At 37.0% G+C, this 23135-nt stretch overlaps 1 protein-coding gene across 2 annotated transcripts; it reads left to right on the forward strand.

The window, feature by feature from the left end:
- Window positions 1-625: 625 nt before the first annotated feature.
- Window positions 626-8064, forward strand: LOC110681965 (transmembrane protein 184A-like). 2 transcript variants are annotated; one of them, XM_021858155.1, is made up of 8 exons: window positions 894-1034; window positions 1340-1402; window positions 1516-1693; window positions 3653-3726; window positions 5008-5157; window positions 5465-5750; window positions 6582-6815; window positions 7248-8064. In XM_021858155.1, the coding sequence occupies exons 3-8, from the start codon at window positions 1547-1549 to the stop codon at window positions 7608-7610; spliced, it is 1254 nt and encodes a 417-aa protein (XP_021713847.1). In that variant the 5' UTR covers window positions 894-1034; window positions 1340-1402; window positions 1516-1546; the 3' UTR covers window positions 7611-8064. The 2 variants fall into 2 exon arrangements, with proteins under 2 accessions (XP_021713846.1, XP_021713847.1); XM_021858154.1 differs by lacking the exon at window positions 1340-1402 and having other exon boundaries at window positions 626-1034.
- Window positions 8065-23135: the final 15071 nt, after the last annotated feature.

Here is a 23135-nt window from a genome sequence, read left to right on the forward strand (position 1 = left end):
ACTTTCCCCCAACTTAATATCAATAACAATTACATTCAATTTTTACCCCTTTTTATCTTTTATAAACTATTCATTTTCCAATAAAAAAACATATTATAAAATTAAAAATTATATTATATACCTATAAACAATCCGTGCATTGCACGGGACAGAAGGCTAGTTAAAATTAACAATAATAGCAATTAGGCATGCAAATTAGATTATTCACAGGTTGGATTGGAGCACAGGGGATTGGAGGTGCAAGCATTTAATAAAAACCAATTCTCAACATTACAATACTTTAAATTTTTTTTGTATTCATCTCCAATTTTTGTTTTTTCTTTCAATAATTTCATACCTAACTTACCAAGATTGATCACCAAATTTCACTTAATTGAAGTTGGCAATGCCATAAGCCAAAATTATTGGCGACCCCAAACAAAAACACAACATAATAAAAGATTTTATTTTTACCCGCATCTTATAATCGGTTATTTTCAATTGCACATACCAACCAAATTTTATTAACAATTCCGCTAACCACAACAACAAATTTATCACAAATGTTAGCCAAAACACACCTGCAATCACATTTGTACCAATAACACCACATCTCGAGTAATCCATTTTTTATTTAACTTTAACTCTCAAATTGAGAGTGAGGGGTAACTCAAGTGGTTCGAGCTTCTCTCCCGGTTTCAGGAAATCCTAAGATCGATTTTCAACCCGTCTTTACGACGCTCTAAACAACAACAACAACAAAAAATAAATTTCTTTTTTTTTTTTTTAAAAAAAAAAAAAAAAAAAAAAAAACACTTTAACTCCCAAATTGCCTTTCTACAATCTCAATATTTCTTGCAAATTAATTAATCACCCTACAAGAAAGTATAGCCTATAATGTTGGCAAAATCATTCCTTTCTCTAACGCTAACTCTTCTCTTCCTTCATCTCTCTCCATTTCCTCCATTGTTATTCAGAAGCCGCCATTTTTGTGCTCTTTGCTTCTTCTTACTCCTTTTCTTCGAGATCTACTATTTCTCTCTCCTCCATTTTAGGTAACCGTCGTTAATTATGACTTTCGTAATTGCAGTTTTTTTCGTAGATATTATCGCTTAAATTTCGGTGAATTTTGGCTAATTTTTTGAATTTAATTGCGAATTTTGTATTTTTTTTTAATTTTTTGTTTCCTCGATCAAGTATTGAATTCGGTATCTCAGTGTTTGTTTAAATTTGTGATGATTTCATTTGTTTTGCCCTAATCTGATTATGCTTGTAATTTGATTTCGTTTTCCAGTTTTATGATCAGAAATTCTAGGGTTTAGTACCGACGCTTGATTTTGAATTGATTGTGTTGTTTCAGATTTAGGAACTAGCACAGCAATGCGAAGTGCGGGAGTATTGAGTAGAATTATTTGAGGATTTTGTATGTATTTTATTATATTATCTTTGAATTATTTTGCATTATTGGCTTGTTTAGACTAATTATTGGAAGTCAGGTGTCAATATTGATATTTTTTGGTAACTGAATCTTTTCAGTTGGTGTAAATTGTTGCTAAAGAAGAGAAAAATGGTTCTAATATACTATCTGATTGTTGCATTGCCGTGCACAATCGGAGCGATTGCTCTCGCGATCTTTCACATATACCGGCATCTTACAAATTACACTGAACCTACCTTTCAAAGATATATAGTTCGTATCATCTTCATGGTTCCGGTAAGTGTCAACAATTCTGTTTTATTCTTTGTTCAGCTTTGTCTTGTGATTGGTGACGTCGTGGTAGTGTCGTAGCAATGTTAACTACTGAAGTTACGCTTATTATGGTTTTCTTTGGAAGTTTGTCTGATTAGTGTATTTGGCTACATTTATTGTATCAATGTTTATTATAGTGATTGCAACTTCAGATACTTACATTCTGTTTGGTAAGTGTTAGTAAATGGTGGTAATGAGACTTTGTGCTTAGATTTGTATGAAAATTCAATGTCCAACTATTGTCATGCTATTTTACCCCTAATTTCTATTGCCATCTACTACCTTTTGGGGTGGTATTGTGGTAATGGGTAGTAAAGGACTTGTATGAAGGATACACAAGTTTGGGGATAAAACTGCATTACTTTTGACATGCTATTTCGCTTGCCAAATATTACTTAAATTCATTCCCATTATCTCTATCTATAACCGGTACACCGGTACCAAACGGGACGTAAGCTCTTTGTTACATTGGAGTTTGTAGGGATTCTGTTTTTCATCAGGTAATGTTATTCACTATCGAAAATGTAGCTTGTCCTCCGGCATGCCATGTTTTAATGTACGCTTTTTTTGTAAACCCTTTTACAAATGCTCTGCATGTCTGTAAAGTAGTAAGATTCTCTAGAGTTTGGAACATATTATACACATAGATTGATAGGTTACATGCAGAGTTTAGAAGTTTGTTCATCAATCACATAAATTGGGAAGGATTTGTGAGTGAATCTTTGCTCCTGAGATGTAGTGGCTAAAGAAAGTTCATTATATAGTTGATGTAATAACTAATACTTTTGTTTAATGTTTGAGGTGGTCAATTTGACATTACAGTGTGGTTCTTTCTGCTGACTAATTCTTGTCCTTTTATCCAAACTGCTTGTCATGCTTAACATAACCTAGTGCAAACTTTACTACTCTTAAAACGGATTACACAATATGTGGCTGGTTGGACTTTCTTTGATTCCCTTAATTATGCTTCTCACAAAGGAGTTACACTTTGCGTGCTTACTTTGTGTGCTTGGTAACATGGAGTCATCTGTTCTGTCAATGTGGGATCCCAGTTGTGGGACCTATTGATTGAAGTGAAAAGTTTAGAGGATTTGTCTGGGCATTTATTTGGAGCACTGTGATGTTTGGTGGCTTTGGGAGGAACTGGGGGAAGTTTGTATTGATGACAATGCTTTGATTATAGTTTATAATGAATGTTGCAACCTTTTGGATTGGAGATAGGATAACTGGATAGGCATAGGGAATCTTATCGTTTACTTATATCTCATTTGGTCTTGCATGTGGGGACTTAAGGTAATTGGTATGTTCTTTAGTATCATTAGTTCGCCTTGTGTCTTTTGTATTCATGAGCTTGGCCACAGTGAATGCATTAAAGGTTTGATATTTGGGTCTTAGAATTAATTTCACAAGAAGATTGATGTATTTATGTATAGTCTACATTCGAAATTTGACTAGGCTATAGAATTGTTGGATTGCGAGTAGTTTCTGAATGTTCTAATTTTTCTTATAGGTCAGGTCATATGTTGTCATGATTATAATTTACCATATTTTCTAATGAATTCCCTCATAAGTGGTGTCATTTCCATGTTTTTTGCTTTTAGTTGGTTTTACTCCTTAAAGTTTAATGGCCCAAGGTCAACCAACACCTGTTGAAGCTATTTGCTTTTGTTGATGTATTGTCTGTTTTCCATGTGCATGTGTCTTTTCCAAGGATAGTTAACCTTGTGGACTAATGAACTTTCGTTTTATTAGTTACAAGTTGACCCCCCCCCCCCCCTCTTTCTTCTCTCCCCAAACCCCAGCCTTTCAGCTTAGCATTAATACTGGATTAATCATGCATACTTCCATGTTCTCTGCTCCTTTTTTACCTCGTTATACTAATATTGTACAAGCCTAACATCACTGTGTTACTTTTGTGCACAGGTTTACGCATTAATGTCTTTCTTGGCCTTGATCATGCGTGATAGAGCCATATATTTTAATTCTCTAAGAGAAATGTAAGTATGGAGGATACCATCTTTCACTTTTGGGCTCTTAGTGCTGCTCTCACTCTGTTGCTTTTGCTATAACCTGTTTTATGTCCTTGATCTTGTTAAATTGTTTTATGGTTTTGTTTGCTTCAGTGGCGGAGCTAGAAATTTCCAATCGGGGGGGGGGGGGGACAAATGGACAATTGTACAGTTTGACAAAAATGTTAGAAAAAACCAATATTTGAACACTAATGGTTAAATTGTTAAAGTTTTACAACTTAAAAACTTCAAAATACTGTACTAAGTCTAAAAATCCAACATCATATACCAATTCGTCCAAAAATATTTGTTTATAATTATTATTATATTTTTTTTTTGAAGAATTCGAGCATAAGATAAGACAGTTAATGGGATTTGATCCCGCGTTCAATGGGAATGACAAGCTTTACGACCATGCCTTAAACCATTGCTCCATGTCACTTGCCATTGGATAATATTGCGCGCAAAAAATATTTTTCTGATTTTTTTATAAAGTGGGGGAACAGCTGTCCCCCCTTGTCCCATGCTGGCTCCGCCAGTGGTTTGCTTGATCAAAATGAAATTTAAAGTATAAACCTTTTACATGTAACATTTTTAGAGTTGATATGGAAGTCTAATGAATGTCATTGTATTAGATTAATTTGTAGCCGTTAGAACAGATAGGGTTTTGTGGCTTCTTCCTTTAAAGACTTAGAGGAAATGTAAAAAATGATCAAGACATGTTGCACTATATTTTCTTAATATGTATAACAATCACACGAAGATGTCAGTAGACAGGAATTGCAAATTTTTGGTTCTAGGCTTCAGCTGATCAGTATAGTTTAATCTTCATTAATACGTACCAAGGGATTTAGTTAGAACCTCTGACCTGTGCTGGATACAGGATGAGTCTACAAATACGGATTCAGTATTAGATTCCAGACCAGTGTGTGTAGGCGGCAATTCGGGTCAGCAGGTTGAATTCGGGTTAATTTTGGGGTGTGCTTAAAAACTATCGTGTAAAAGTTAATATTATTACAAAATTTGATGCTTGGATCAAATTGGGTTGTTCGGGTTCAATTCAGGGTTTGGGTTTTGCACAGTAATTTCAGGTCGGTTTAGGGATTGTCAAAGCATGACTTTGTTGTTTCTAGTCTCTTTATTCTTTACTAAATGCTTCTAACTTCACTTGTGCCATGGTTCACTTTGTTTTCTTTTATGCTATCCAGCAAATATTTAAGCTTGTGTTTGTTTGATTGTAAGTTAAATTTTTTGTGTTTGTTGTTCCAGATATGAAGCATGGGTTATATACAATTTCTTATCCCTCTGCTTGGCGTGGGTTGGTGGACCTGGGGCCGTTGTGCTAAGTTTGAGTGGACGAGTTTTAAAGCCCTCAATGTGTTTGATGACGTGTTGCTTTCCACCGATACCGTTGGATGGGTGAGTAATCGTATTATGTGATGGAGTTTCTTCTTTTATTCCTTATTCATTGCAATAGTTTGTTTTTGGAACAAGAACAATAGTAATGTATCATTAATTGCAATATGTAATTAACGTATATGCTGCCAGTGCTGGAGATAAGGAAAGATACAGCTTATTTATTTGTAATCATTTAGAGTTTCGCTGGTTTAAGCCAATGATGCACTATTGCTGCCTATAGTGGCTTTATAGTTATATATAATCTGTAATGGTGAGTTTTGATAGAAATGGATTTATTTCGTGTTGTTGATGACTTGTTTTTGTACAGGCGTTTCATACGAAGGTGTAAGCAAGGGTGCCTGCAGTTTGTTATTTTGAAACCAATTTTGGTTGCTGTCACATTTATTCTTTATTCAAAGGGAAAATATGCAGATGGAGATTTCAGTGCAAATCAATCTTACCTCTATTTCACCATTATTTATACTATCTCGTATTCTGTTGCTCTCTATGCTCTGGTCTTGTTTTACGTGGCATGCCGAGATCTGCTCCAGCCTTTCAATCCTGTTCCCAAATTTGTTTTGATAAAGTCTGTTGTTTTCTTAACATATTGGCAGGTATTACTATTTCTCTGATAGTACAGTTTTATAATTGCTCAGAAATATTCCCTAATTTTTTTGATAAATGTTTGCTTCTTGGTCAAGGGTGGAATGAGGAGCTAGACTGCCAACATTTTTTTGTTGGGGGTTGGGGTGGGGAGGTATGAGGATCCAGCCCATTTAACCTATTTTCTGCCTTTGATTTATGCAACAGAAGTAGATCCTCCCCTCAGGATCTGTTGAAATTTGTATGATAGATTGCAAAGGTGTTTTTGAGGATCATGCTGATTAGGATTGGGATTCAACGACTTAAAAAAGGCTAAAAGGAAATCATGTGTATTGCTCCATGTGATGCTCTGGTTTGCTTGTTAATTGAACCTGCATTCTTGTCGGCATAGTTAGCTGGTCCAATACATGGTTGAAGTAGGCTCAACATTTGTGCTGGTTGTGATACTTTTGTTATACTTTGCTACTTGATTAATATACCGTTGTTGGGAAATGGAGGTGTATAAAAGTGTGATAAATGGGAGAAAGCTAGGATATAATTTGATAAAATACACTAAATGCTCTGTTGTCTGTCCGTTTCTTAAATTGTTTTGACTTAAGTTTTACTATGCGAAGGAGCATCACCTTTTTAACTACACGATACTCCAAACAGCTTTACCAAATGACTTTTTTAAAAAAAAATAAAAATAAATTATGTGTGTGTGTGTGTAAATGTGCGTGTATATAAATGTGTGTGTGTGTATATATATATATATATATGAAATTCTAATATTTTTTGGAATTATGATATACTTCGTATGTATGATTGTTCATTTTCTCACTACGTACTGTTGCCTTTTGCAGGGTGTCTTGGTTTTTCTTGCTGCCAAGTCTAAATTCATAAAAAATGCTGAGGATGCTGCTGACGTCCAAAATTTCATTATTTGTGTTGAGATGCTCATGGCTGCCATAGGTCACTTTTATGCATTCCCTTACAAGGAGTATGCTGGTGCAAATATAGGCGTCTCTCCTGGTCTCACAGGAAGCCTTGCACATGCGGTGAAATTGAATGACTTTTATCATGATACAGTTCATCAGGTGAGTTATTTTTGTGTTTTTTGCGACTAATTGTGACAAACCTAAAGAATTTTGTAACAAATGGCAAAATCAAGCATTGCTAGGAATCCTGAGGGCTGAGGTTTTGCTGAAGTACTTAGCGAAACCTTTTCCCCCCTTTAGATTAATCTTGATGCAAGCTGATGGATGTTGTCAATTTTAAGTTCCTTAATTTTGATATACTTGATGAATGTCTATAATTTAGCTTTTAAGCGAGTTTAGTCCTGCTTGGATCAATTGATGTAGTTCCAGAACTCCTATATATTTTCAAACAATGAGGTTACGTGTATTGGAGGATTCAAAGATTTAAATTGATTGAAATCAAATTTATCTGTAAGAGGGGGGGTGTCGCTTTCTTTTGTGATTTCTGCATATGCTGTGGCAACTGATTTCTGTATTCAATCAATGTTGCAGTTTGCCCCAACTTATCATGAGTATGTGCTTTATAACCATGGTGAGGGTGAAGAAGGGCCAAGGAAGTATAGATCACGTACTTTTGTACCTACCGGACAGGAGATGGATGCTGTCAGAAGAAATAAACACATGTTTGGGAACAAGCTGGATGATATTCAACTTTCTAGTCAGTCATCCTCTGGTGTGAGCAGTCCTGAGAATCCTGTGATTGGCCACAATTCAAACCCAGAGAAGATGAACACTTCTCTTCTTGTCGATACTTCAAATTCTGTAGCAGTTCCGTATGATATGACTCTTATCGATCTAGACCTTTCCAGTTACCCTTCAAATGTTCCTTCAGTTGATGAGACGACGAAAAGGTGACATGTCTGAAGCTGCCTGCAGGTAGGTAGCCAGAATGTCTTGTTGTAAACACCTTCGTTTTGAGACAAAAACCATCAATGACAGAAATGGTGTGAATATTTACATGAAAGCTTGCATGGTATTTGTCACAAAGGATTGTTTCACTGCATGTACCTTCTGCTACTGTGTTTTATGGTCTTTGAGCTTTGTTTGTCCACGCTTTTCTTCAACGAGGCTCCTGTGGTATTTTTCAGATCAGTGTGTTAGATGTAGATCTCTTGCACCGCGCTAGGTCTTCATGGTTTATCGCCATTTGTCTTTGCCCATACGACTTTCTGAATTGACATTGTGAAGTGTAAATGATAGGTAGACTTGTATTAAAATCCCTTTTAGATCTCAAAGTTTTTTGTACTCCTGATATTGTTGATTTTTAAGGATTGATCTTAGATATTAATACACAAATTACGTTATGTAAGATTCAGCGAAAAACTATTTAATTTAAGTAGTTCGTATTTGTTCGTACAAGTAATATATTGCTCGACAATTAGAGACATGGCAATGCTAAAAACTGCAATACCTGGAATAGGAATTTGTCAATAATCTACCTATCATTTCTTTTTTGCCCGTTTTATAATAATTGCAAAACTTTTCTTATTTGGTAAAAATCCACTATTATTCAATTTATTATCTCTCTTACTAAGAGCAAGTTTAGCCCCAAGTCTTAAGACTTAGGGTGACATCCTCATTTTGAGTCTTAAGACTTATGCTTAAGACTTTTCCCATTTTTCTTCAAAAATCTCGAGCAAGTCTCAAGTTGAGTCTTGAAATTTCACGACTCAACTTAAGACTTGAGATTGGGACCCACTTCACCCACCTCAATTTTATTTTTATTATCTCTTTTTTTTTTTTACACTTTTCTACATATAATATGTCAAATGTTTAAAGTCTTAGGGCTAAAGTGATAAATTTGTGTAAGTCTTAGTGAGTCTTAACAAGAATTTGATGACGTCATTTTTAATAGGGACCACCAAAAATGATGTTTTCCAAGTCTTAAGACTTGGGGCTAAACTTGCTCTAACCCACTTTCACAAATATTTTAGTAATTCTCTCTTCTACCAACCTCACTTACACTAGGCATTTGTGCAACCTCCTTTGTTGCACATAATAATAATTAGAGGGAGTACATTTTTTTTCTTTTTCTTATTAAAGCCTACAAGTCTACTCTATATTTTCTTAAATCCTATGTACACTCCTTACCCATGCGATTAATACGAAACGGAGGGAGTATTAGTCAAGGTATTATAAAAAATTTAAAAATAATGGGAAGTGTACATTTCTTACTTATTGAACATGATTTCAATTTAATTCGTTTGCGCCGCTCTCAAAGTTCATAATAACTTATTAACCTTCATTGGACTTAGAGCTGGATTCTTCCTGTTGTAGGCCTTGTTTTTGTGACTCTAAATTAGGTGTATAATTAATTTATTTTCTCAAATAAAGTTACTCCCAGCACATTTGTGTGCCACTAGTTACGTCAGCCGGACTGAAGGGATAAAGTAATCCCTATAATATTAACCAAGTCATTCCTGTAATATTAATTGAGTAAACCCTTAACACTGAGCAAATAACCCCGTAATCTCCTATGACACTGACGAAGTAATTCAGTAACACCGACTAAATAACCCTTATAATTAACACTAACAAAGTAACGCCTATAAATTCATAATAATTGGCCACGTAGTGTGACCAGCCACGTCAAAATTTGTGATGATTAGGCATGACCATTATGCATATTTGTATATGTTACTGTCTTATTGACAATTGTGGGTCATTTTTGTTGCATATTTGAAAAATTGAGGTGCTACATGAGTTGTCGTAGATGGCCATTAAAGCATTACTAGTTGGTTGATGTTATCATGTCGATCTTACTAGATTAGTTCCAAAGGAATGTCATTACAGCCATCTAAATCTCTTATTTGCACCACTAAAATAAAAATAAAGAAAAAATTTAATTCACATATGCTTTGATGCTAATCAAGCTTTTCAATAAGATCTCGATTTTAAGGGGTTGATTCTTTATCCTTTGTTAGACGGCCTGATAAATTTTTAATCTTCATTTCTTAGTTTCTCGAGCATTATTTTTGTACTATTTAACTTTTTTAAAGATTACTAGAAAGTTTATTATTAACATTTTAATTTAATTTGTAAGAAGTAACTTCTATTGTATTTTGTACAGTATAACTTATTCCCGTCACACTAACCATACAAGAATTTGCGTTGTATGTTTTTCAATTAAATTATAATCTTAATTTTATTGGTTTTGCTTAGTTTGACCTAATCGATCGAAGACTAAGTCTATTCAAACAGAGAAAGTACTATTTTTTCAATAAATCGAAATGGATCCAAAAAGGTCGTTATATAGTCATACAAATGACATTCATACAAATGAGTAAATGACATTCATACAAAAAGAGCTATACAACTCAATCTAACTCTATTTGGCAGAATACGTTCGATGGGAAAATAACAAAAACGATGTACCAAACATAGACATTAAACATTTGGAGCAAATTTTTATTATCTTGTTTCGTCATTCCTTAATTTATTTTACTACTTGATATATTTTTAAAAAATTTCATCTATCACACGTTTAATGCTTTCTATTTCTCATTGAATAAACCATACATACCCGAGGTCCTTCTTAAATACATTATTCCCGTCACAACATATTTAGATGATTAGATGTGCCTACCGATATTTTCCAAGTCAACTGAAAACATTGACCAAATTTTCAAGAAATTTCTCCCATTTACCTCATTTATCTAAAATTGTATTTTTTTTTTATTAGAAAAACTAGGAATTTAAAAGGTTACCTAGAGCTTGTTTTCTTCAGCTTATTTTCAGTTCAGTTTCTAATTTCCTTTTCTCATAAAATATTCAGTTCAGTTTCCAATTTCCTTCTCTCATAAAATATTCAGTTCAGTACAATTTAGCTTAGTTCAGTAAATGAAAACATACCCATAGTATCAACTTTCTAAATTTATCCTTATCATTTAGCAAACGCTTATGAGGACTTGTTAGTTGTTACGTCAAGTTAGATTCTGTATTATAAACTTAAATGCGACTTGAAGTTTAACAAGTGTTATGTTCATTTGACAACCCGTACTTCATTAAAAGCAAGTTTAACAAGTATTAATGTACGTTCCATAGACAACTCATACTTCTATTAACAACAAAAGAAGTCAAAAACATATTTATTTTGACTTTCATATCATTAATAATTAAGATGGCTTAATTAAGCATCTACTTAAATAATTTTCTTTCAAATTGAAGTCACTTTAACTCATGTTTATCATCCCAAAATCAAAAGATTTTTGCGTCTCTTATCTTCTAAACCTTTCCATGCATGCATGCATGTATAACTTTTATTTTCCTACCAATAATACATCAAAAGCCTATCAAAGATTGGTGATGAATTTTTTAGCTTTTTTTTATGATATATACATGACCTTATTGCATGTATTTTGAATTATTAGTTTGGTTGGAAACAATTACATAACAACTTTAAATTAAAGAAAGATATCTCAAGAAAGACCCTTTTATGATTTTATCACGTAATACTAAAGATAGTTACATGAGTTTTTCGTACGTTCACGCAATTGAGTTGCTTAGTATGTATATCTACATATTATTTGATCTATTTCCTAGATAAGGTTACCTATGTCTCTCCTTTTAATTACTTTCTCTTGCTCGTCCGACTTTTAAGTGCCATGCATTACGTTATTTACGTATACTAACTCACAAATCTAATTTAACTTAATCTCGTTAATCTGTTCATGATACTCTACTTATAATCCAACAAAACTTATACGAATTGAAGTATAAATCATTTACGGAGTACTTTATAACATTTTTGAGAAATAGTGAATTAGTGATCAGTTTGTTTTAAAGTGACTTATTACATTATGGAAAGAATATATTATGAGTAACAATTTTTTTTTTTTTTGGACGAACCATGCTATTTAATAATTTTCGAAAATCTAACGCAATTCAAAAGTGACAGCCATATAAAAAATACTTGTAATTATCTTAGTTCTCAACATTACATAAAAGGCATATACTTTCTCTGTTCTTTTTTACTTGAATAGTTTCTTTTATCACGTTTGTTAATGTAAAACTTTAGCTAATTATAACTTTAATTTTCATAAGTAAAAATTATATATAAAAGGTGGATATTATGATAATACTTATTTAGACGAATTCAAAAATATCCTACATGAATATATTTTTCCTTATATAAACATATTATTTAAGACGATCAAAAGAATGGTGATAAATAGTGTAAAAGTCAAAGCGCATCCAGTAAAAAGCAACTAATGAATTACTATGTATATGATATGGTTGGTTAGTTCCATTTCACATGCATCAACTTTTTACACAAGTACTATATTAGTTGTATAAAGGAGACTATAATTAGAAAATGAGAGTTGACTGTAGGAACCTAACTGAGTAGGTAAGCAACGCTTATCCTCTCAAATTTTAAAGCCATCAGACATTCACACCTTTTGGTAACTTCAGAAAAAGTGGTAAAGATTAATGGAAAAAAAATGAACTTGAATTTTATGTTTCTCATTATGAAGTAATTGAGTGTTCAAATTATAATTATCTACTTATACAAAAATATGGTGTACTACTAGAATTCTACAACAGCCTGATAAAAAATTCGTAATACACTAGTACATTGTAATAACTTGCAAGTTGCAACACTCACAAAAATAAATTAAAAATCAAATGAACAGAACAGAGTTTCAAATTGAATTAATTAAGAATAATACAGTAGATATTATAATCGAGTTGACAATATAATTGAGATAAAATCTAATTTATGAGTAAATAATATAACACATCATTTTTTGTTGTTTTATGAATACAAGATTAATATTTGTACCAATAACATTTCTTGTTGATGCAATATATATTTTTAAAATAATTTGGGAATAAGATAAGGCATCAATAATTAAAAGAAGACATTTAACATCACTGACTTTGTTCTCATTTGATCTGCTCAACTTATATTTTAGTAAAACTTACATGCCAAATTATTGGAAGTAAGCAGGGTATTATACTTTATTTTCCGTATAAATTCCAGGTCACAAATTAATTATTAATTCGTAGATTTCATTGCCAAGCTTTGACAACCACCACAATACATTTATACATCCATTACCTTTTTTTTTTTTTTTTTTTTTTTTAAAGAACAATACATTCATTACTAGGGTCTATTCTAATACGTTTATTTTCAGTTCAGTTCATTTCAGCTGAGTTCAGTCTATGAGAACATGCCCTTAGTAGCTAATCCTTTTTTTAAAAAAAAAAATATTATTTTTATTCAAATGAGGAAATACAGCCAAAGAAAAAGAAAGAACATAAACCAAAGCAAACAACTAATAGCACAAAACAAAAAAGAGAAAGGGGAACTACGGTGGGACTAAGCGTGACCAAGCCACACCTCTTGTATCCTCATATTGTCTTCATGTTGAAATTTCTAATATTGTCGTCTTCATATTGAAACTTCTATAATACAAAGTACTCCGTTTAATTTTATCAAAACTAGTCTGGTAGAAGTTTACTCGATAGAACTATTGAATTTGGCTAAGATGTGACAACTGAGTTATTTGGATCGTATGGTTTATTTGATTGTGAATTGTACGTATTGTTTGTTATATATGTGATGGTACGGTTTAAGTGGTTGTATTTGGCTCATTAGTCAATTGAGTAGCATATATGGATTGTGTGATTTTCCATTTGAGTTTAATTGCTTTAATTTTCTAGTCATATAAGGTTAATTTCCATTCGAGTTTAAATGATCTTGTAGTTTAAACTCTACTTCAATTTTAAGTCAAATAAAAAACATCAATAATTTGAGTCAACTTTTTAGTTTTTTCTAGGTTTGCTTAAAGATGCATCTTCTTTCTTACATCTCATTGCATATTTGTAAGATACAAATAAACAAGCCAATCTCGTCATTTGTAAATGTTTTACTACTATGCATGGGTTGATTGTACATACAATGCAAGTAACCTCTTTGACTAAAAACAAGGAGCTTTTAATTTATTTCCTATAGAACTTCAGTGCTACTCAATTGTCAATTTAATTAATCTAAATAAACCGAACTAATTTCATATGATGAAGTTTATACATGCATGCCATTTGTATTCAAGACATATCTATAATTTTTTCGGAATTTTGTTGCGTGAATGTATGAGTAGTGGTGTCAGTTTGAGTGTTTGAGTTGGGTTTAGTAAGATTGAGCCGGATTAAAATCTATTTTAAACTGGAGTAATAATAATCAAAATCAAATATTTTTCGGATTAGTTTCTTAAATCAAATCAGATATGATTTTAACACCTAAATAGGAGGTCACATTATAATTATTACTATGTACGTACAATAAAAGATATTTACTGTTCATTTAGGTTGAAAGCAAAAAGAATTGTAACTAATCAACGTAAGGCACGTGAATTCCGTTTGCCCCACGTACATGGTCGTTATAATTAACGTAGAAAATATGACATTTGCTTGTGTTGTTGTTTAATCTTATCAAACACCACTTTTCCAACAAAAAAGAAAAACATAAATTTAGTATGGATTTTCAAGATAAAACTTCTTTTAAAGATGAGATCTCCATCTCAAATCATGTTAGTAATTAAAGCCATCAAGAAAATGGTTGCGAGTGGAAATTCGTTTTCAACAACTTTTAAATTTGGGTAGAGAGTACAACTTTAATGATCAATTTTAGTTAGGGGTGGGACTTTTCAAATCGAACCGTGAAACCGCCCGTTACCGAACCGAACCATCACGGACCGATCCGTTTATAAACCGATAAATATAAACCGAAAACCGAACTGAACCGTTCAATATCAAACCGAAACCGAATTGAACCGCTCAATGTCAACCCGTTACGGACCGTAAACCGATAACAAACCAAACTGCGCAAATCCGAACCGAAACGAAACCGAACCGAATGGTTTATAAACCCGTTAATGACCCGAACCGTTTATAAACCGAAACCGTTTAAACCGAAAAAAAACCGTTTAAACCGAACCATTTGTAACCCGCTAACCGTTTAAACCGACCCGTTTATGAACCGAAACCGTTTAAACCGCACGTATAAACCGAACCGTTATAATCCGCTAACCGTCTAAACTGAACTGCCATAACCCGTTAAACCGTTAAAATCGAACTGTTTTCGAATCGCAACCTGTTTAAACTGATCCGATTACAAACTGCTTAACTCAAATTGAATTATTTACAACCTAAATGGCTAAATAGTAAATACAATTAATGTTAATAAATGTAGATATAATCAAACGGCTTAGGTTTATACAAAGGTTTATATCACCTAAATCTAGGCCAACGACATAATTAATATCGTTTTAGATTACTTATTTATTTTAATTACAAGATATATCATTTGTATCATTTTCATTCCAGTAATAATGCTAGTCCACCCAAATTATCTTCATTGTTCCTTGATATTCATGATCAACCAATAACACTCAAAGCCTCAAAGGTAACATAAGATTGGAGATGTATGAGATTGCGTTACACAAGTGGCATAAGCATTAGAATATTATTGTACTAGTCAATAAGGCGTACAATCATTCACATTATCACTTTATAAAACTTTCTTATACAAGTATTTTGTAAAGGGGAGGACTAAAATGTTTATAAAACACATTTTTTTAGTTTTTCTTATATTAAACCAGATATTAAGTAAAAGAATTTTAATAAATACGGAGGCATCCCAAATCTGTAGCCACAATTATTTCATAACATTACCACAAATCCAGCAGATAAATAGCATTGAAATTAGAGTAATATCAACAAGCAATTAAAAAAAGTCACCATTTTCATTGATTAAAATTCCCAAATTCACAATACATATACCAATACATAATGAAACTACTATCACTACTACCCAGATTAGATTTCAGATTTATCAACTGAAACATCATCAAGTTTAGGGTTGCAAAAAATGATACATTATAAGATGAAGGGAGGAGTGAGAATGTGAGTGATTTGGGAGCAGAATCTTGAAGCAGCAGCACAGCACCCAAGAGCAGAGGAAATAGCAGCAACAAGCAGGAACCAGCACACGGAATAACAGATCAGCAACTTATCATAAGCAAGGAATAATATAAGCAGAAGAGACTCAGCAGGAACTTATTTTTGTTTTTCAAAATTGCTCTCAGATTTACGTTTATCGTATCGTCACTGAGCAATGGCTGTTTTAACTTAAAACTTGAAATATGCTGCCAGCAAGTACATATACATTGAAGTCTCAACATAAATGACAAGGGCAACGATGATTCAAGAAAAATTAAAACAGCAGCAACAAAACTTATCTTAAATTCATAACACAAAAGGCAGCAACACAGCACCTCAAGCTGGCAGGAGGCAGGAACCAGCTCATACAGGCAACAATATAGGCAATAACAACTCAGCAGAGACAACAACCAAAAGGCAAAAGCACTACCAGCAGGCAGCAGCTCATAACAAGTTCAAGCAACTTCAAAATTATAGCTTTTGTTTTTTTAAAATTGCTCTCAGATTTACATCACTGAGCAATGGTTGTTTTAACAAAAACTTAAGAAATGCTGCCAGCAAGTACCAAAATACATTTAACTATTTAAGTATCAACATAAATGACAAGGGCAACGATTTTAAAAGTCTTGAAAAATGCTGCCAGCAAGTCTGAAAATAAATGACAAGGGCAACGATTTTAAAAGTCTTGAAAAATGCTGCCAGCAAGTCTGAAAATAAATGACAAGGGCAACGATTTTTCAAGATAAAATAAACCACAATGAGACACAAATACCAGTTATGCAGATGAAGCACTTTCGGCTTCAATCTCTTTACCAATAAGGAGGACGTCTTCCTCAACATCCGCTTGATAACCACGACACCAATTTTGGGTGGTAACCAATGCCTCAACATTCTTTGGCAAAAGTTTACCCCTATATCCTCAAAAATAAAAAAAGCATACATAAGAAAAGCTTAAACTTTTTCAAAAGTTTCCAATGAAATTATGAACCTATAAATAAACATGAGATGTTTATTTTACTAGCCCTAAACTAGCATTTATTTTATGCACATAACTGCAGAAAGTGACACAATTTGGTCTTTTGTTAGGTAAAAAAGCCAATAACCACATAATCTGAACAACCCATCATCATTACTTTTAAATCGAGCATAATAAACAACAAAACAGCACAAATATACCATTTTCCCGTAAAAAACAAAAATACAATCTGATTAGGGGATTTTTATCCACCAAGCGCCGTTTGACAAGTGGACCAACCAGGTTCCGCCACGCGTCCTCCACGGACCACTTAAGACACGCCACGTGTCCACCCATGCCAAATGGGACAACCGGCCATCAAGGCCCATTTCAGTCTAGAAGCCCGATCGGCCCTAGGTTTACCTTAAACCTAGAGAGTTGCACGCTTCCCAAGGCTATAAATACTCGATTAATCCTCATTAATCAAAGGACCGAATAATTAACGGAACGGAGGAGAAACATTACGGAACACACTAATAACCGGCTGATCTCGCTAGCAAAGCAGATTACCTACATTAAATACTCTCACCTAGAGAGACCTTATTAATTTAATTTCTGTATTAACTACTCCTTAATCAGGTACTAACTTGACCGTTGGAGGCGGAGCTCTCAGGAGTCTCCGTTATTTTGCAGGTACAGGCGTCCGGTTCCAGTCTCGGAATTGTAGCTCTCCCGCAGGACATCAGAAAACCCCAAAACATTTGGCGCCGTCTGTGGGGAGAGTACTTCAGAGATGGCATCCAAGTCTGTACCGACCCCAGAAGAGAGGCGTCCCCTAGACGACCCTCAAGTTCAGTCGGACCATGATACCGAAAGTGAATTTGAAGTTGAAACTCATACAGCTCCAGACGGGACCCTAAGGGCCCGCCGTACCCGTCATACTGAAATAAGGGAACGGGAGTATCTTCAAACAGGAAGCGAGCCAGCAGGCGCACCGCTTGCTCGGCAACAGCCGACTGATGGGTCTGCTCCGATCACAAGGAACGAACTCATGACCTTCATGAGGGGATTCAAGGGAGAGATCCAAGAGTTGATCAACAAAAAACCGCCTGCTTCAGTCAAAGAGCAGGCGGCCAAAAAACCTTCCACTTCACTGAAGAGGAAGCCAGTTCAAGGGCGAGAGGCGACTCCCCATCCTAAATCTAAGAAGCGGGAGCCGTCTGCTCTTGATTTCACAAAACTCCGTTATCCTACGGGAAATAGGAAACCGGTTCGTCATATTCAGGCGGACGGGTCAAGGCAAACGTTCACAGATGCTCGGCACCTGCTAGAGCAGAAGAAGAGTGACCGATTATCAGAGTCGGCTTCTACTTCAAATTTTCAGGACAGTTTGCGAAATGCCTCGATGAGGCCAACTCAGTCGTACCATGAGAGTCAGTCAGGCGGCACCTCCCGTCAGTCTGGCTTTCATAGTGCGCAGGCGGTACCAAATTTGCCATTTGTGCCGCAACAACAATATTTTATGCAGCCACCTCCATTTGGTGGACCTGCAGCAAAAAACGTCCAACCTATGGACTGGCAGCTACGGCTGCTTAGACTTGGTGAACAGCCGTCGGCCTTCTCCAAGGAAATTACTGAAGCCGCTCAGCCGGCCAAAGTAAAAAATGTTTTAGTAGGCGCCTATGATGGCACTACTAACCCGGAAGACCATCTGATGGCATTCACCAACCTGATGTACCTTCAAGGGTTGGATGATCCCACTTGGTGCAAGTGTTTCCCAGCAACTCTCAAGGGAATTGCACAGCAATGGTTCGGCAACCTGCCGACTGGTTGTGTAAACAGTTTCAGGACGCTTGCTTACTTATTTGCCTCCAACTTTGCAATGAACATCCCTGCGAAGAAAACGACCCTTGATTTGGGAACAATTCAGCAGGGTGAAAAGGAGGGGCTTCGTTCCTACATCAGGCGGTTCAACCTGATGAGAATACAGATTCAAGGGTTACCGGATGAGGTAGCTTATACTGACTTTTTTAGAGGTCTCAAAGACGGGTCTACCTTCAAATTTGATTTAGTTCGAAAAAGGGTGGCGACTCTTCAAGAGGCCTTGATTGAAGCAGAAGCCTATATACAGGCGACTGATCTGTGTACAATGAAACAGTCGGACGGGAAGAGGTTCGACAATAGAGAAGGACGACAGAAACAGTCGTCCAACAAAGATGAAAAAAGAAAAGGGGTCTGGGCGGCTGATTCCTCTAAACAGCCGGCCAAGAAGAAAAAGGAATTCAAACCATACTCCCCAAAGTATGTGTTTAACAAGGATAACCAGTTTATCCTAAAAGAAATAAAGGGACGGCTCTCAATTGAGAAACCGCTCCCCATGAAGGGTTCTGCGAGCAACCGGAACCAAGACAAAATCTGTGCTTATCATGATGACATTGGTCATCACACCAACGACTGCACTAGTCTCATGCGGTACCTAGACCGCTTGGCTGATCAAGGTGATCTTGACACTTATGTCAAGAAATCTACGGGGAATACTTCCTCAAAAAAGCAGTCGGCCAAAAAGAATCAACAGGCCGACAGTTCCGATACAGATGATGCAGTCGTCTACACCATTGCAGGCGGCTTCTCAGGAGGCGGCCCCACTATTAGGGGCAACAAAGATAATATAAGGCGGTTAGATGTAAATTCCGTTCACCAAGAACGACCGTCCAAATATACATTTCCTGAGATTGTCATCACTGAAGAGGATCTAGGAGGAATAAGGGGGCCGCATGACGACCCTCTCGTTATTGAATGTAAAGTGGCCAACCAGAGAGTTGGTCGAATCCTCATAGATACTGGGAGCTCTTCAGATCTCATCAGCAGCAAATGTCTGTCAAAACTGAAATATCAGACGGACTGCATACATCCGGCCTCCCACCCTTTAATAGGGTTTGGAGGAGGAGTCGTCCACCCACTGGGACGAGTTGATCTACCCGTCCGCCTGGGCGAAAAAGGGGAAGGACGACACATGGTAGTCCGATTCCTAGTTGTAGAGGAACTCTCTGCCTACAACATGATTCTGGGTCGCCCAACCCTGAATAGTGCCAAGGCTGTTATAATCCCGTCACTTATGCTGCTTAAGTTTGAAAGGGACAATGGAACAGTCGGCTCCCTAAGGGGAGATCAGAGGATGGCCCGAGAGTGCTATCTCTCGGATGTCAAACCCACTGCTAAGGCCACTGGGTCAAGTGGAGAAAAAACAGACCTTGACAATGTCAAGGAAAGTGCGCCTGTTCAAGAAACAGGCGACAGAAAAAGAAAGGCGTCCCAGACAGAGTCTGCCAGAAAGGCAAGAAAATAGCAATCATTGGCAGAGGACCGGCCGGATGAGTTCCGCCCTCAGCCGGCTGGTGAGCATACGGACCTGATATTAGACGACTCCTGCCCTGACCGAACAGTCAAAGTTGGGACGACTGCTCTGAGAAACCTTGGTGATGACTTTCACAACCTGTTGAAAGAATACAAGGACATCTTTGCATTTGAAGTCCATGAAATGCCAGGCATTAGTCCTGATCTGGCAGTACACAAACTCGCTGTGGATCCGAAAAAGAAGCCGGTACGGCAAAAGAAGCGGAACCATGGTGAAGAAAGAGGTCAGGCGGCCGCCGCCGAAGTCAAAAAATTACTTGATGCAGGGTTCATTCGGCAATGTTACTTCCCAGATTGGGTTGCAAATGTGGTACTTGTTAAAAAGCCGAATGGCACCTGGCGAATGTGTGTAGACTACACAGACTTGAACAAGGCGTGCCCCAAAGACAGTTACCCTCTGCCCAAAATTGATAACCTGGTCGACTCAACAGCCGGCCATGCCTTGATGAGTTTTATGGACGCCTATTCTGGTTTTCATCAAATTCCTTTGTGGAAGAAAGATCAGGAGAAGACGGCCTTCGTCACTGATCAGGGATTATACTGTTATACGGTCATGCCGTTTGGTCTTAAGAATGCCCCGGCTACATTCCAACGAATGATAAACACAGTGTTCTTTGATCAGATTGGGAGAAACGTCGAGGCATACATTGATGATATGATTGTTAAGACTAAACTTCAGAAAGATCATCTGACGGACCTCCGAGAAACTTTCGCCACACTCAGGCGGCACCATGTCATGCTCAATCCCAAGAAATGTGTATTTGGAGTTGAGTGGGAAATTTCTCGGATTCCTTATCAACCAGAGAGGAATAGAGGCGAACCCTGAGAAGGTACAGGCGGTCGTTGACATGCAGTCGCCTCGTACCGTCCGAGAGGTTCAGAAGTTAACAGGTTGTCTGGCGGCCTTGGGAAGATTTCTAAGCCGATCAGGCGACAAATGCCTATACTTTTTCCAGGCAATTAAGAAAAAGGCAAGGTTTGAATGGGGGCCGGATGCTGAGGCCGCCTTCCAGAAATTAAAGGTTCACTTGCATTCCTTGCCAAGGCTGGTCAGCCCTTTGCCCAAAGAAAATCTCTACATGTACCTGGCCGTCTCTGATCATGCGTTAAGCGCGGTGCTCCTTGCTGAAAGGGACGGCTGTCAACTTCCGGTCTACTTTGTCAGTCACGTACTGAAAAATGCCGAGTTGAGGTATCCCCTAGTGGAGAAATTTGGTCTTGCACTCTTCATGGCTGTTAAAAAATTGAAGCCCTACTTTCTGGCACATGCAGTCGTCGTGTATACCGACCAACCGATCAAACGGCCCCTTACCACCATGGAGTCCTCCGGACGAATGATCAAATGGGCCATAGAAATGCAGAGTCTCGAAGTTACTTTCGAGCCTAGAAAAGCAGTGAAGGGGCAAGCCTTTGCTGACTTTATTGTAGAGATGACTCGTCCTCCTGACTCTCAAGTTCCAGACCAAGTCTGGAAGGTATATGTGGACGGAAGCTCTACTTCAAACGGTTGTGGAGCAGGCGTCGTATGTCAATCTCCAGAGGGCGACAGGTTCGAGTATGCTCTACGCTTCAGTTTCCAGGCTTCAAACAATGAGGCAGAATATGAAGCTTTACTAGCCGGGATCCGCATGTGTAAGGCGGCCGGGGCAAGGAAAATAGACGCCTGTTCTGATTCACAACTGATAGTGAGTCAGTACAATGGCGAATACGAAGCAACACATCCGGCCATGATCAAATATTTACAGGCGGTCCGACAAGCAGTCGGCTCCCTTGAGGATTTCCATCTGATCCAAGTACCGAGATCAGAAAACAACCAGGCAGATGCACTCTCGAAATTAGCATCATCCGCCTCCTCCGATACTCCTCGAACTGTGTTTTGGGAAGTAATGGAGAAGAGAAGCATCGAGGAAAATCCTATTGGAATTCTAGACAGAAGCTCAACCTGGATGGATTCAATCAGGGCATATCTGACAAACGGTACACTGCCGGATGATCCTCAACAGGCGGCATCACTGAAAAAACGAGCCTCCTGTTTTGAAATGATACAGGGGGAACTGCACAAGAGGGGGCACCTTCAACCCTTCTTAAAGTGTGTTACTCCTGAAAAGGGACGAGAGATACTAGATGATCTTCACTCTGGTTTCTGTGCTTCCCATATAGGTGGTAGGATGCTTGCTCAAAGGGCAAGGCGGCAGGGCTACTTTTGGCCTACTTTGGAAGCAGATGCAATGGAGATGGTGAAAAAATGTGACAAGTGCCAAAGGTTTGGCAAATTAATTCACCGTCCGGCTACTGACCTCACTACCATTCACAGCCCACTACCGTTTGCTAAGTGGGGCATGGACATTCTGGGTCCATATACGCCTGCTACAGGCGGCAGAAGGTATATACTTGTTGCCGTTGACTACTTCACTAAATGGGTAGAGGCGGAGGCTGTAAAGGGAATCAAGACGAAAGATGTAATTTCATTCATTTGGAAAAACGTCATCACTCGGTTCGGGGTTCCCATGTCTATGGTTTTTGATAATGGTCCCCAATTTGAGACGCCTGTTCTCAAAAGCTGGTTGGGAGACCAAGGAATTGGACATTACTTTGCATCTGTCGGCCGTCCACAAGCAAACGGCCAGGTAGAAGCCTTTAATAAAATCATCTCAGACGGTCTCAAGAAAAAAATTGAACGAGCAGGCGGCCTATGGGCAGATGAACTACCACATGTTCTTTGGGCCATTAGGACGACTGAAAAAGGGGCGACTGGAGAAACTCCATTCCTCCTAACTTATGGTGCAGAAGCTGTTCTTCCAATAGAACACTACGAGCCGACTCTTCGAGTAATGCTATATGACGAAGAGGCAAACTGGGAAGCTATGCGCCTGGCATTAGACTCACCTCCTGAAAAGAGGGGCAATGCTGTTTTGCGCCATGAAATCTACCGCCTGAGAATGACTAGATCATACAACAAAAAAGTGCACAGGCGTCCACTCAAAGTAGGGGACTTTGTACTTAGAAAAATGGAAGCAGTTGGTAGGGCTAACGAGTCTGGCAAACTAACTCCCAACTGGGAAGGACCC

This window comes from Chenopodium quinoa, unplaced genomic scaffold, assembly GCF_001683475.1.
Source record: "Chenopodium quinoa cultivar QQ74 unplaced genomic scaffold, ASM168347v1, whole genome shotgun sequence".
Taxonomy (NCBI): Eukaryota; Viridiplantae; Streptophyta; class Magnoliopsida; order Caryophyllales; family Amaranthaceae; genus Chenopodium; species Chenopodium quinoa.